At 33.7% G+C, this 16,557-nt stretch overlaps 1 protein-coding gene across 3 annotated transcripts in view; it reads right to left on the reverse strand.

Moving 5' to 3' along the window:
- Positions 1–1,573: 1,573 nt before the first annotated feature.
- LOC124355021 (UDP-glucose 4-epimerase-like) overlaps positions 1,574–16,557 on the reverse strand; it is a 34,729-nt gene continuing 19,745 nt past the window's right edge. For 2 of the 3 annotated variants that reach the window (XM_046805898.1, XM_046805895.1), the window contains exons 4-8: positions 11,050–11,229; positions 10,500–10,680; positions 6,097–6,188; positions 4,538–4,730; positions 1,574–1,869 (exon numbers count right to left, since the gene is read on the reverse strand). In XM_046805898.1, the coding sequence (XP_046661854.1) occupies positions 1,727–1,869; positions 4,538–4,730; positions 6,097–6,188; positions 10,500–10,680; positions 11,050–11,229 (789 nt within the window). In that variant the 3' untranslated portion in view covers positions 1,574–1,726. Of the gene's footprint in view, positions 1,870–4,537; positions 4,731–4,757; positions 4,951–6,096; positions 6,189–10,499; positions 10,681–11,049; positions 11,230–16,557 lie in introns of all 3 variants that reach the window. The other variant, XM_046805897.1, reaches the window with a different exon arrangement.

Consider the following 16,557-nt stretch of genomic DNA (forward strand, 5'->3'; position numbering starts at 1 on the left):
TGTTATTAAATTACTATCTTAACTGGTATTTATGACTGGGTGGTTCAAAAATTCGGCATTGATCGTGGTATGAAGCTTTTTCACTCATTATCTTGGACATGTAATTTAGTGAACCACTACATAAAACATTTAATTTTTAACACATTTTATTGATTAGTTTTGTTAATTTACAGTGACTGCTCGTCTAAATGCGCAATCTACCAAACTGCTGAGAGCGGTGTTGTTACAATTTTCTTAAGTACGCTTACACCCTGGATTGAAAGACAAAGCTGCAATAACTATTGTTTAAATATATTTGACCATTTCCCATCACCTTTTATCAAGGGGCCTGTGAACCTCTAATGGCAAGTTTAAAAATGCTATGAAGCAGTTTTTACAAAACTACAATATTATCAGTGTTGGTAACGTATTAATCTGTATAACCACTGTGTGATGTCCTGTCGAGCTGTCATAGTAATTTATTATAAATGGTAAGTCAATTAAGTTTTCATTTTCCATTAGGTATCTTCTACTGTTTTTGCATGACTAATGCACTTATTGTATATCTATAGACAGTGGTAGACTTCCCATCAGGTACACTTGGCACGGGCCTAGGGGTGCAGCTTTTCGAGGCAGCAGCTAGCTGGAGGTACTTTTTTTTGCCGGTAAATGTTAGGAACAGTAGTAGGCTACCTAATTGATTTGGTTTTTGTTAAACAGGCGGAAGTCACTTTTTAAAATTGAGGTTTATTCTATTTTATGTTGTCAGCAATGATGAAAATTTTAGTGTCAAATTCCATCAACATCAATGATTGTCAAGGACAATCCTATGCAATGGAAGTAATATATCAATGGCTTAAAAGTTTGTATTATGAACTCAAATTAATTAATTAATATTATTATTAATTTAATATAACCTCAAAGCTCTTTATTTTCCGTGTGCTGTACATCCACTGAACTTAGTGAACATGTGCTGCAAGCGAATGCCAGGAGGCATGTATGTGTTTTTAATTTAATACAAAATATATTTAATTTCTTCACTGGTTTTACAAAACATTGGGAGAAATGAATGCAGCACTAGACACATAAAAGTAAAACTGCAAAGGATTTATTATCTCATGAAAGGTGGTATTTACGTGAGGATATTTGGAGAAGCTTCTAGGAAACTAATCAAAGTATTACATATTTATCGGAATGGTCTGTGTGAAAAAATTCTTGTAAGCAATGAAGCTTCTGCTATTGTCAAATGCATGTACAGACTGGAAACTGCATTTTATATTGAAGATTTGGACAGATGTCCTAAAAACGTTTGAAAACTTCATCAAAATGTTGATACGTTGGGAGTGAACCAACTCTGATTTTCTTGTAGAATATATGTACTCTCTCCGTTTGACGTATATGAAAATAAGGCAATGGATCAATGTGAATGGTGTGAGAGAGATTAAAACATTTGCTCAAGAGAAACCATTGTCCAGATGAATGTAAAGGAAATACAGTTTTGTCCTTATATAGAGAGACAAGTTCAGAAGTGGGAACATTTCATGTTATTATTAACAGACTTTTAATAGTTATAGGGCAGACAATAAAAACCAAATTACTTTAAAAGACTTAGTGTAATTCATAAATATTTTTCTTTTTATACACCTCTTAAATATTTCATAAAACAAAATTTTACTTAAACTTAAAGTGTCCATTCAATTCTATTGTGAAAACAGTTTTTGTGTAGTCTTCCTGTTTAGCAGCAATGTCAGTGACCGTTGGTCTCTATCCCATTGCTCATACTTGCTTTATTCTCAATACCATTGCTCGAAGTTGACCCATTACACTTGGACTCTGACTCTATCCTGTAGCCGTTGGGATTCATAGTTTGCCACCTCCAGAAGTCCTCACCTGGAAAATTTCAATAAGAATGCTCAATAAGTTGAATTTTAATGTGACTCAAAAGAGTAGCCTTTAAAATGTAATAGACAAACAGTGTACTGTAAAGCATCCATTTTTAAGTCATCTTTCTATAGTGGAAGGCTCCAAGGATGGATAAAATGTGTAGTGTACAATGAACATGAAAAATTATAAATGAAGAATGTAGTATTACAAATTAGAGATGTGCAACCTGACTTTGTTTTCTATTCATTACAATAAGTCAGGAACAGAACTCCACAAATTTAACGGGCTATTTTAGAACCAAAAGATTTGAGAATTCAACGTAAGTAAGGGAGGCCTAAAAGTCATTTTAGGAATACATACAGGAAGTAAAACTAATGCCTCGGATGAAAAAAATCCAACTTGTTTTTGTTTTATTACTTAGGTTTTCTTTTGATTTATTAAAAAAAATAATAAATGGTGTGTCTAAAATACCAACATTGTTGAAATTAAAGTTTGCAGTTGGTAAGATACAATGAATTGTGTGAGTGTCACTTTGAAAGTTTTTAGTTACTGACAGACAGTGCATACTGCAATAATATCATTATTCTTATCTAACTGTCCAAATGCCTATCAGTAACTTACCAGTGTGTCGTTTGGATAGATAAATTTTATGAAGTCACAGAGTTGTCAAGAGAGCATTTTCGGCTATGATTTTAAAGTCTGTTTGTCGGTCACAAGAGGAGTGCGTTGAACATCTCAAAATTGACTTTGGTTCTGAAGTAACATCTCATGCTAATGTTTTTAGGTGGTATTGTGGAATTTAGAAGAGGCCATAATTCACTTAAAACGACGAATGTTCAGAAGGCTGCATTCAGGAAATGTAGGTGAAGTGCGTGTTACGATCCAAAAGGATAGACACTGCACTTATATAATGATTGAAGCTTCCTAAGGATTAAATCCGCACCAGTACAAATAATATCGCATGACTTAAAAGTCTGAAAAACCTTTTCTTGATGGATATCAGACGATTTGACAGATGAGCAAAAAACTTAATGTGTGAGAATCAGCCAGCAGACCCTCTTGCTGCTTAATAATGGTGGTCATGAGATTATTAAAAAGAAATTTTACTGGTTATGTGACATAGATATAATTTTATGACACATAATATGGAGCATCCTCCTTATTCTCTATGTGTGATTTGAGGTTATTCTTCAATCTGAATAAACATTTGTGCGGTTGTCGCTTTTCTTTGGAAACCAAAATTTATAATGAGATTGTAAATATTTTAAATCCATTCCAAAAATTGAGTATCTGTGGGTACTTTCAATGAGTAGAAAATATGACTAAAAGTACATTGAAGCTAGAGGGGATTACTTTGATCATGCCTAATGTTTGGTAAGTCTAGCACAAAAACTTCATATAACTCAAAACTTTTAGAGTGACCATCGTATTGCAGTCAAATTCTGAAGCTGTTGATGTATATATTTGAAAATATAGAGGTCCTGGTGTAATGTTTATTTGCTAATAAATACTTGCAACTCTATGAATGGGAAACCTTACATGGAATACTATTTTAACGTTTATCAGATAATAAATACTGCAACTCTGTAAACAGAAAACATTACACAAGTTCTCTGACATTTTTTGGTCCACTGAATCATTATTTCCCTATTTAAAATGCTTTCTATTGCCTAGGAACTAATCACACTATGTAAGGATAAGAAAAATTAATAAAATATTGACTTAAAATTGTACATTGCTCATGAACACGCAAAAGACACTTATAGCAAAATTCTGGATGCACCAACTTGCAACCGGTGTGACTTGGTATTTTTACCATCAGGCCATTTTCCAACCATAGTGCTAATCTTGCAATGAGTGGTGGATTTTTAGGAATTCCTCTTATCTGGCACTTGGTAGGCGAGCTTGGATGTGGTTAATAGTACCCTCAATGACAATGCCACAACTGTTGCTTCTAATATTAGAAGCCTACTATATTTATTGTTCAGCTATCAATCTTAGTTGAAAAGAGATTTGTGAAAAAAAAAAAAAAAAACAGTTATAACACTTTGTCTAATTTTATTCAGCGAAACAAAATTGATGTAATGAGCAGAAAAACTTTATTATACTGGAGATGTTAACACAGGATTCCATTGTAATTTAAATGTTCAGAAATTTTATGGTAAGGGATTAACAGAGCTTTCTCCCAATCAAGTAGGTCTGTACTACTAGCTATGCCTAAAAATATGGTCGGACAAGTTTGGAGATATTAATTCCTCCAAAAACATGTAGCCTTTCTATTGGTTGTATTAATAAAATTTATATTGTGTATGCCTTCACTTATTTCTTTTCTAGAACCTATTATTTTTAATTTGTGCTATTTTCCAAATTTATCTTATTGTTTGTTATATATACAACTTTATTTGTAATCTTGTTGAAAACTGTTCGCTTGATGTTTGTGTATAATTTAATGAATTGTAAAAGGTGCTAGACAATGAAGTTTAGTTTTGTTGTCCAATTCTAATTTTGGTTGTACCCTTAACACGTCCAAAAAATGCTTTACTAACATTTGCTATCATGTAATATCAAATGGTTTGTAACGAAATTGGTGTTACTAATACAGAAATGTTGATTGGCATTATTAAGCTTGATTTCAATTACACATAATAAGATGAAAAGATACGTCAACACTTACACATCTGCCGAAGATTATACTTGGCCTTCCAGCCAAGCTCTAAGCAAGCCTTGTCCGAGTTGGCAAACATGGAGACAATATCACCTTCACGTCTGTCCTCCACCTTGTACGCCACTTTGGTTCCAGTGACGTCTTCAAACATCTTCAAGAGTTCCAGGACTGTCACGCCGCGGCCCGTACCGAGGTTGTACATCTGTTACATAGAGAGTCAGTTACTTACACATGGTGGTGACGTCTCGTGTGGGGGTCCAGCTTAGCTCGGCACGTGCCCGTGTTCCATCACACACCAGGCTGTCCACATCACCCACTCGCCGGCCTTGCACAACGCTTGCAACAGGCTGACCAGTCACACGCGAGAACTCTCGGACCAGTTGGCGTACTGAGAGACCCTCACCGATCCCGAGGTTAAATACCTGCCCATCACCACTACATTACTTGTCACTACAAGCTACTATATATCCGTAACTAGCTAGTAAAGCTTTGTTGGGAAATCAGCTTACGTAGTGAAGTGGAAAGAGATTTATTTTTCACTGATAAACACAAATCAATATAATACAATCCCATAATAAGCTACTATACTATTATACGTTGTTAATTTAATTTTACCTTTTGATATGAAACATTAAAAGTGTTCAACACTAAAAAAATCACTTTTTATAGTCGTAGTTCTACGTCTCAAATTGTAATTTGGCTGAAATAATTGTTAAAGCAGATTCCCTAACACATACTGTACACATATTCTCAATGTGTCCAATACTTGTTATCTTATCAGTTCATATAAATAGTTTAATAATAGTTTCCATATTGTTTAATATATTGAGATAACAGTAAATAAATTTTAAACTACAGTGGGGTACACATTACAAGGGTTAACTATATGACGAAATTAATAATTCGATTCAGTATTCAACACATTCAAATTATTTATAAACTTCTACTTAAGATTTAAAATTACAGAAAAGGAAAGAAATATGATTATTTAGAAAAAAGATGAAAATATGAAAGAAATATTATATATTCATTTTATAATCCCTCAAATAAGACATGGAAGTTAGCGAAATTCAAAAGTTGAAGAAAAATGAAATCAAAACTGTGAAAATTAGAGAAGACAATTTAATTTGAAGTATTCTCTCTATCTCAAGCATGAAAGAGACCATTATGAGAGTTTATATCACTTTAAATAAACATTTCCTTATGTTATAGTTCAAGATAGCACAAAATAGTAGCAGGACACTTTATCACATCATCTGGTTGTCATGCTGCATACCTATTGTTATCAATGATTGTCTATGGAATAAACATTTTATTTGTAGCATTTGCATGATGACCTGAACTTTGTTATGTTTTGGCATAGACCGTTTACACCTATTTGACCTAGTTAATGATTCTACATAACAATAAAGTTGTAACATGTTTATTACCTAGTATTATTATAAGAGACTTGATCACTCAATTAAAAAACTTGATCAACAAATTAAAAAAGGCTTACACTGTTATTTGACTAGCTAAAACTCAATTAAATGAGATATTATTGTTGTAAGGAAATGATGTTCAGTTACCTGCAACCCGATATGGTTATCTGCTTCTAGTTTTTGAACAGCAGCAACATGACCGGACGCAAGGTCCATTACATGGACATAGTCTCTCACACCTGTTGACAGATTAAAACTGACAGTAAAAAAGGATACTGTACTTTTGTTTGGAAGAAATATTAATTTGAACTGTTCAGTTAATTGAACTAATTACACATTTAATACATTTATACTAATTTTAACTGGCTAAATTAAACTTACATACTCCATGTATATTTCAATCTTTTAAAAATGAAGTGTAAAACTTCTTACAAATGGCTAAATACCTCTCAAAGAAGCGGTGTTTTGTTTTGTTTTTAGTAAAATTGTATTGTTTTTAATATAATCATTTATCTCTAATAATATCTCATATATCTTTAATCAAAGTGAATTAAATGAGCAACACTTTTTTCAAAACTAAATTTGTTTTACTTTTAGAACAGTGATTTGTTACAGAGAATTAATCATTTTCAGTGACTTCACTTTCAGTTTTTCTTTTAGCATTTTACATGGTTTTGATATTAAATTTTATAATCTTACTTCACTACCGTCCAAAGTACTACATATTCTGAAGCCTTCAACTCATTCAAAATTACTTTATCAAGTTTATTTATTTGTAATTTTTTACTGTATATAATTGATTGATGACAATGAAGCATCTTCTATTGAACTAACATAACTTTTACAAATCAAATGGGGTTTCAAATTACATTGTAGGAGCTTATGTCAATAATGTTTTTCTTATGTATTAGTATTTTAAGCAATACCCTTTGAACTAATTATATCATTGTAATTTGAAGGATAGCATATGGATTTTATGGAATTTTGTGGTTTTTACTATTGTTTTCAAAGTTACAAGATGTTAGGATAGATGATATTTTAGAAAAAAGAAAAAAAAAACAAGAATCATTCACCTTCCTGAGTGGAATCAATGAATACAAACCTTATAAGAAGCGCAAAGCTTATGGAGAATAGTCTGCCAAGTTGGTTTCCCGCCAAAACGAGCTTAGCGCTTCCGCCGATGTCTGCCCTCTCACTCTAGCTTGTTCTCTCTCTCTCTCTAACTGGCCGCGCGCTGTCTTCTCCCTCGCTCCCGCTCTGTCTTCTGTCTCACTCTAGCTGGCCACGCCACGAGCGCCCTTCACGCTGCCTAGCGGTGGACGCGCTAAGCTTGCCAAATTCAAATAAAAGTTGGCAGACTTTTTAACATTGGCTTTGCACTTCTTATAAGGTTTGTATTCATTGGTGGAATGGAAGGAAAGAGCTATCAGATGTTGGATTAAAAATCAATTCCCTTATCACCAGGATTGTTTTGCAAGAACCATTCTCTAAAACACTCCTATTTCGTATGTGTTATAGTTTAATCACATACAAGATTTTTTCCAGAGTGGCAAAACACTGATATGGCTGACTCAAACAACAATAACTAATCATACAATTTTTATATCTTTTGCTAAAAAGGCGGAGGACACTATTGTAATGTTTCAAACCACTTAAAAAGAAAGTACTCTGAGTAAACCACATTTAAACAAATGGTATAAAATGTAAATAGGAGAATAACCTTGTTTAGGACATATGTCAACATCTAAAAGAGATGAAAATATATAGAAATTAATATACTTTGCCATAAAGATTGTCATCAAAAGATTGATCAACTCTCGTAACTCCTCAACATGTCCAAACCACTTAAAAAGAAAGTACTCTGAGTAAACCACATGTAAACAAATGGTATAAAATGTAAATTGGAGAATAACCTTGTTTAGGACATACGTCAACATCTAAAAGAGATGAAAATATATAGAAATTAATATACTTTGCCATAAAGATTGTCATCAAAAGATTGATCAACTCTCGTAACTCCTCAACATGTTTTGGCCAATGCTGTGGCCAATTACATAGACATGTCCACTTAAAACAGTATTATGTAATTTGACATCCACACAATGCTTGTCATCAGCATATCATTTGGTTCTATCTGTGGCCAATTCATGAATTATTTGGCTAAGTAACCATTAGAGAATGTTTTAGAGAAAAATAAACACATATCCATATAGTGTTACATTGTAACTGTATCATTTTGTAAATGAATATTTACAATATCAATTGCCTTCTGTCAGATAATTGTATTTATCACGCATGAGTACACAAAGGGCTGAGACTTGTTTATCGAGATATACTTGTTCATTTTTTACATTAGTAAAATTTATTTTTTTAAGTGATACAAATTATTTTTATTCTTTATAGCTTGGGAAATTGTAAAATTGGTTGTTAAATGAACACATTTTTTTTCATCGGAGTGTAATAATTAATTTTGAGCCTACAGAAATAATTATATAATTAAAAATAGTACCACAAATTTATTGCAAGATTAATTATGAATATTTTATTGAAAAAATCATGAAGATGTGACCAAAATTGGTCAAAATATTGGGGATGTACTAAAACGTATGTCCAAAGGTCCTGCTGTATGGGAAACCATGTCGAAGGGTTACATGACAGTAATATAATGGTGTTTAATTCATGAGTGATTATAGGGAACTGAAAACAATTGTAGCAAAATTTGTTCTCTATTAGGTATTACTCGAAAGGAGCAAACAGTCTGAATCACTGCCTAACGATGAAGTACTTGAATCAGTTTCAATAGCAGTCACAAGATTGCATAGATGCACAGTCTGTCTGAATAGTGAGTGTTACATTACCCATGTTGGATGGAATCATGAACCATGTTAGAGGGAACAAACAGTCTTATGGCATCTGTTGTCTTAAATCAGTTTCTTTTAGTTTAAATTTGTAAATGCATCTTATGTGAATAAAAGTATTTATTTTGGTTATAACTACTTGTACTTTTTTATTTTATTTTACGAGGGGTATCCAAAAAGTAAGTTTCCCTGTTCTGTAAAAAGACGCGTACGTAACACAGCGTGCAGCTGTGGGCGGGGATATGTAGCGCGGTTTGGTTGGCAACAGGTGCGCCGGTCACTGGCCCATTGTCACGCTTCTCAGTCAGTTGCTGCCCAAACATCATGGAGACTCCACTGCGTTCTGCCGCCAGTTGCGAAGTCCGTAGTGTTATTCGTTTCTTGACCGCCAAAAACGAAACTGCCGTTGAAATTCATCGTCAGTTGTGTCAAGTGTATGGTGAACATGTTATGTCCGTTCAGATGGTCCGTCGTTGGCGTGCAATGTTTTTGGAAGGAAGAGAAAATGTTCATGACGGTGAGCGTAGTGGCCGACCGGCCAATTCTCAGCAACCTGACGTCATTAATGCTGTACGAGCAGTTATTGACAATGATAAGCGAGTGACTCTCGATGAAATTATGGATAAACTGCCGTCAAGTGTTGAAGTTAGCCGGTTATCTGTGCACAATATCATGACAGAAGATCTTCAGCTTGCAAAAGTGTGTGCAAGATGGGTGCCTCGCTTATTGAGCAATGCCCATAAACAACAACGAATGGCTGCTGCCCAGTCTTTCTTGCGATTGTTTGACGATGAAGATGAAAACCTTTTCAGTAGAATAGTCACTGGTGATGAAACATGGATTCACCACTCAACTCCAGAGACCAAACGCCAGAGTATGGTGTGGCAAAACAAAGGAGAGGCAGCTCCTCAAAAAGCCAAAGTTTTTGAGTCGGGAGGAAAGGTAATGGCTTCAGTTTTTTGGGACTGCCGTGGAGTGTTATTGATTGACTATCTTCCTCGTGGTGAAACCATAAATGCAGAAAGGTATTGTGAAGTTCTCACCAGACTTCGGTGGGCAATACAGAATAAACGGCGCGGACTTTTGTCGCGCACGGTTCTGCTTATTCAAGATAACGCCCGACCACACGCTGCTCGTGCAACAAAGGAACTTTTGAGGAAATTTAAGTGGGATGTTTTTGGTCATCCTCCATACTCACCAGATCTTGCACCTAGCGATTTTCATCTGTTTCTGGAGCTGAAAAGACACCTTGGCGGTTGGCGATTTGCCAACAGCGATGACCTTCAAAATGAGGTGGATACTTGGCTTAAAAATTTGGCGGGTGAATTTTGTGATGCTGGAATAAAAAAACTACTTCCTAGATACCAAGAGTGCTTAGAAAGGGATGGTAACTATGTAGAAAAATAAGGTATGATGTAAAAAGTTGAATAAATGTGTCTCAGTTATTTTTTGAGTCTTTTTAACTTTTTCATAATTAATGGAAACTTACTTTTTGGATACCCCTCGTACTATAAAATTTTAATCACAAACAGGTAAATATAGTTTGCCAAGTAATTCACTCTTTAGCTTTTTTATATAGATTCCATTAAGTTTCAGAATCCTAACCTATGTTTGTTTTACATGGTTATTTAGGCTAGGGGAAAGTGAAGTCTTTTGGAATAGATAAATTAGTTGCTTATTACAAAAACTAACCTGTTCCATCAATAGTATCATAGTCATCACCAAAGATCGTTAGGTAGGGTTTCTTGCCGATGGCCACTTGTGCCATATAAGGCATCAGGTTGGTGAAGGCTTTGGTGGGGTCTTCCCCTATCAGACCAGACTGATGGGCCCCAACTGGGTTGAAGTACCTTAGTGAGATGATCCTCCATTTCTGAAACAGACAAGATTATGTCTATAGAGGATATTTAAAGTGAATTGAAGTAAATTATATTATCAGGCAATAAAAAAAATTTAATAATATAGTGATAGTTGTAAAAACCTACATTTTGTTTTTTTGTGTGATAGGTCTAAAGCTTTTTCTGTAAACAGCTTTCCAAAAATACTGAGTAACCTAATGATACCAGTTTTTGATAGTAAATATATAAAAATTGATAATATTTGCAAAAAATGTGTAGTTTTAATACCAATTAGACTATAAGAGTGACACATACCGTAACTTCTATATAATCAGGTTTTTTCTTCAGTAAGATCAGTTGGCATACAACAAACAACACAATGTTTTTATTATAGTAGAGCTTACATGTCCATCAGCCTTTATGATATCCTTCAGCATCTCTTCAATGAAGTACTTGGTGCGACCATAGACATTAGTGACGTTGCCGGTGGGATGGGTTTCTGTAATGGGCAGAGACTCAGGGTTACCATAGACAGTGCAGGAGCTTGAGAACACCAAGTTGCAACAGTTGTGCTCTTCCATAACCTGGAAATCAGAGTATAGATATTATAATTAAGATATCAGCCATACCACTAATGAGCAGAGACTCTGGGTTACCATAGATAGTGCAGGAGCTAGAGAACACCAAGTTGCAGCAGTTGTGCTCTTCCATAACCTGGAAATCAGAGTATAGATATTATAATTGAGATATCAGGCATACCACTAATGAGCAGAGACTCTGGGTTACCATAGATAGTGCAGGAGCTAGAGAACACCAAGTTGCAGCAGTTGTGCTCTTCCATAACCTGGAAATCAGAGTACAGATATTATAATTGAGATATCAGGCATACCACTAATGAGCAGAGACTCTGGGTTACCATAGATAGTGCAGGAGCTAGAAAACACCAAGTTGCAGCAGTTGTGCTCTTCCATAACCTGGAAATCAGAGTATAAATATTATAATTGATATCAGGCATACCACTAATGAGCAGAGACTCTGGGTTACCATAGATAGTGCAGGAGCTAGAAAACACCAAGTTGCAGCAGTTGTGCTCTTCCATAACCTGGAAATCAGAGTATAGATATTATAATTGAGATATCAGGCATACCACTAATGAGCAGAGACACTGGGTTACCATAGATAGTGCAGGAGCTAGAAAACACCAAGTTGCAGCAGTTGTGCTCTTCCATAACGTAGAAATCAGAGTATAGATATTATAATTGAGATATCATGCATACCACTAATGAGCAGAGACTCTGGGTTACAATAGATAGTGCAGGAGCTAGAGAACACCAAGTTGCAACAGTTGTGCTCTTCCATAACCTGGAAATCAGAGTATAGATATTATAATTGACACATCAGGCATATCACTAATGAGCAGAGACTCTGGATTACCATAAACAGTGCAGGAGCTAGAGAACACCAAGTTGCAGCAGCAGTGCTTTTCCATAACATGATAATCAGAGTGTAGATATTAGAATTGAGACATCAAGCATACCACTAAAGCTGATAATAAAATTAAAATTTTCTGACAACATTTTTTACAGTTTTGTTGAATTGCAAGTCTGATAAAACTATATTTATTTTAAACAGTTTTCCATACTGATGCTTGTTGAAATTACAAAATAACCATACTTTCAATATTATCATCTAAATCCTGCTAATATTAAGGCTATACTTGGCACTGTTAATTATGGAAGTAACTAAAAGTTACCCATGCTTTCACACACAATTTCGTAGGTTTTCCACCTGTATGACCTCTGCTGCATCAAATGAATTTTATTTCCGACGTCAATGTTGAGTTTGCCTTCTTGTCACAATCAAAAAAAAAAATATGTCAAACTGTGAATTTGTGTAGCCATTTTAATTTACAACATGTAAAATTTCAGTACAATTGGTTGAATTGTTTACATGTAAAAGCAAAACAAACAAACAAAGACACTTTCACATTTATAATATTAGTGTGCATCACCTTTCTAGCTTTCATCAGTCCATTTTTATTCATTTACCAGTTGTAAAGTGAATGAAGAAACAGAAGATCAAGAGAGGTAATTGTTATTGGAAAGGGGAGCAAATGGCTACTAAATCATTAGGAACATTATTTTCAATAGAAAAAAAACTCTTTGATCTATTCTTGTAACTTAAATTATTTGAACTTTACTCTAAATATACACATTTAATAATGAGTTGGTTACCGTAGATCTGAAGAATTCCAACATTATTTGTAACCACTGTACGATATAAACTGTGACCGAACAGAAGTGTTATTAAGAGACAGTCATGATGAAATTACTCTTGAGTTTTACCTCATAAGAATGTTAAACATCAAACATCTTTATGCTCATGTTTTTAGTAGTAAATTTCTTGTTTTAAAAATATAATTAATATGCATCCAAACTTTTATTTTTATTGAAAAGTGTATAAAAATGGTAAAATACCAAACAAATAATAAATAACAAAAATATAAAATGTATAAAAAGCTTTTGGATGAGTATTAATTGGACGTAGTTATGCAAAAAGGATCCATCCCACAAATTTTAGCATTTATGAGATAGGACTACGATGCTATTCAGCTCAGACGTCTATATTTTTTGCAAAACAGAAACCAAGCCTCATCCGAAGCTGTATTAATAGTAAAAATCATATGAAAATCAACCTTTTTATTTATCACCAATTCTATATTTTACAAAAAGGTATCAAGTGTTTTGGTTCCTTCTATCTAATGAGTTTTATAATTTTCCCTATGCAACCAAGTGGCTTGGTTCTTTATTGAAAAATGCCAGTACTATTTATATCCATGAAACCATATGGCTTGGTTCTGTTTTGCAAATTAATAAAACGTCTTTTATAAGGATGACCAAAGCATCTTGGTTCCTTATAATAGTTCCTTATAAATGCAAAGAGAATGTTTCTGTTGATATTCGTCACAATGAGTTCGAAAAATTTAAAGACCTTGGCAACTACAATGACCAAAACATGTACATTAATGCGAAAGTAAAAGAAGTTCCAAAGAAACGTTCCTACTCAATAGTAAAAGAAGAATAAAAATCTAGGCCGAGAAATTTTCCCCGTATTTATTGTTTAAATAAAACTGTTGTCTGCAGGGAGATGTTTGTCAAGACATTACATATATTCATCAAAAGAGTCAACACAGCCTTATCTAAAATGAAATCTGAAACACTGCTTGATCAACGAGGGAAACAAGGCGGGTGGAACTCGATTCCAGAATGCAAAATAAAAGATATTAAGGAATGTATAGAAAAAAATTCCTAAATACACCTCACACTACCGAAGAGGCGAAACCAAATTTTTTGTTCTTACCTCCAGAATTGACGATTAACAAAATGTAACGATCTTTATGTTAACAATAGTTCAGAAGATCAAATTGTTAGTTTATCCTTATTTAAAAAGATAATCTACAAAAATTACAATTTTAAATTTAAATCTTTATAAAAGGACACATGCAATAAGTGTGATCGCAGCAAGATTACAAGTGCCGAAAATGATTGAAGAAGAGAAGAATGTTGCCAAAGGAAGAAACATGACAAGCACTTACTAATGGCAGAAAGTGCACAAACAAGACTAAAGACAGATATGAAATCTCTGCTTCTTCTAATGAAAATCTAGAATGCCTAACATTTGACCTTCAAAAAACACTGCAATTCCTCGCATAGCTACCAACATTGTGTTTTATAAAAGGCAGCTGTGTGTGTACAACTGTGGGATACATTCAGGGAAGACTGATAAAGGGTATTGTTATACTTGGGTTGAAGGTGAGGCAGGTAGAGGTTCACAGGAGGTTGGCTCCTGTATGTTAAAACATATTCGGGGAAAGGTACCTGTGGGTACAGAGCATTTGATTTTATGGAGTGACTCCTGTGGGGGACAAAAAACCGGGAACATAAAGATAGTGTTGATGCTCAAAGCTGGCCTCCAGGATCATCCATCATTGAAAACAATAACACAGAGATATCTGATCCCTGGTCACAGTTTTTCTTCCAAACGACGATGATTTTGGAAAAATTGAAAGAAATTGAAAACGTCTTAAAAAGACAGCAATATTTGTACTGTCCTGAAAAATTACTTTCCGTATCATGGAAAACTGCAAAAAGAAAAATCCTCTAACAGTTGTCCGAAATGAATAAGGAAGACTTTAACTCATGCTCAGAAATTGAAAAAAGTATTACTAACAGAAAAAAAGGATGTTGAGAAAGGACACGTCAGTTGGTTAAACACAAGAGAAATAGTTATTAGGAAAGAAAACCCTCTGGCTATATTTATTAGCAATAAGTTTGATGGACCCCATCAGGAACTAAACATTTCGAAAAGAAGGGCGAGGGCGTCAGCTGTCGACGATAGATATGACACAACTTGTACCTTTGTGGCCTAATGGAAAACCGATCGCTGAGGCAAAGTTTTAAAAGACTTAAAATCTATGTTTCATCTCATCCCAAAGAACCATCATGGATTTTATCACTCACTCACTGCTGAACCTCAAGTCGAGGATGATATAGATGGTTTTGGAGGTGAACCTGGTTTTGAAATTTTACCGGATGAGTGAGATTGTTTATGGGTGTTTATAATATTTACCTGAAGTTTTAAAGTAGTTATTTTTAATTTTTGATACTTATATTACTATGCAAAAGTGATAAAATAATTTTAAAAATTCATATTTTTTATTATTGGATTAATATATTTTATTTCCTTTCAAATAAAACTAATTTTGAAATAAAAGAACCAAGTTGTCTGGATTATTCCTAAAAATAACTAAATTAAAATACAAAAAGGAACCAAACAACATGGGCATATTTTGTCTCTAATTAACAGAAAAACCCAAAAAGGAACCAATCCACATTTCAATCCATATTTTAAAAATTAATTGAAGTTTGTAAATTGTATTGTATCTAATATCTAAATAAAAATATAGTCCTTCATTTAGAATACAGATCATATTATTCACAAAATAAATAGAATAACAACTAGCTGTTAACTTTGACCTCATTTTATCTCAGATTAGAGGTAGTGTGTGATGGTTCCATTTTGTATAACTATGTCCAATTATATCTTTAAAATGAGATATCACCCATCATTCTACGACTAAAATAAGGGCATAAAACGGCATGAAGTTTAACATTGTTGTTATGGAGCTAAAATAAAAATGGTCACCAATACAGACTGCTCTTAAGATGCTAGTAAAGACTGAAACAAGAATCGGACAACAGCTTAGAATGGTAGAACATGTTAGTCAACATCAACCAATGTCACAACTCAGATTACATTTCACAATACTAGTGTACCAAATTAAAGTTAAACTGAACAAAATTTAGAATTCTAGAAATATTGAAAGCAACCTGAAGTCTACACTGATCAACCTTTGAAAATGTTTTAACCAATTCAAAAGGATTCTTCAGCTCCACCTTCGAATTGTAGTCAGATAACCAAATGCCATTTTACTGTAACTTATCAGTGACCTATTTTTATGCTACACTAAATCATTACTGCATGTCAGTACTACTGGAAAATGTTCTTCATATCCTTAACAAACATGACTCTTATGACATTTTTCAAACAAGAGTAGACATATCAGATAAGTATTATATCTGTATCAAAGGTTAAGAGAATCAAAAGTTAAATAACATTTTTACTGTTCCTATTTTGTGATTTGTTGTATGTAAAAATGTATATACATATGAAATATCTTGAAACTAATTTGATCCAAAACTGTCAACTTCTGTCTGTTTAAATTCACTTTCTATTCAAGATATATCAAGTGTCTTAATTATAGTCCTCTTTTTTGTCCCGATGAAGAAGAATGTTGCTTAAATATACAACATATGTATGACTATTAACCTGGAGGATCCAAGTTCAAATCC

The sequence above is a fragment of the Homalodisca vitripennis genome, chromosome 2, assembly GCF_021130785.1.
Source record: "Homalodisca vitripennis isolate AUS2020 chromosome 2, UT_GWSS_2.1, whole genome shotgun sequence".
NCBI lineage: Eukaryota > Metazoa > Arthropoda > Insecta > Hemiptera > Cicadellidae > Homalodisca > Homalodisca vitripennis.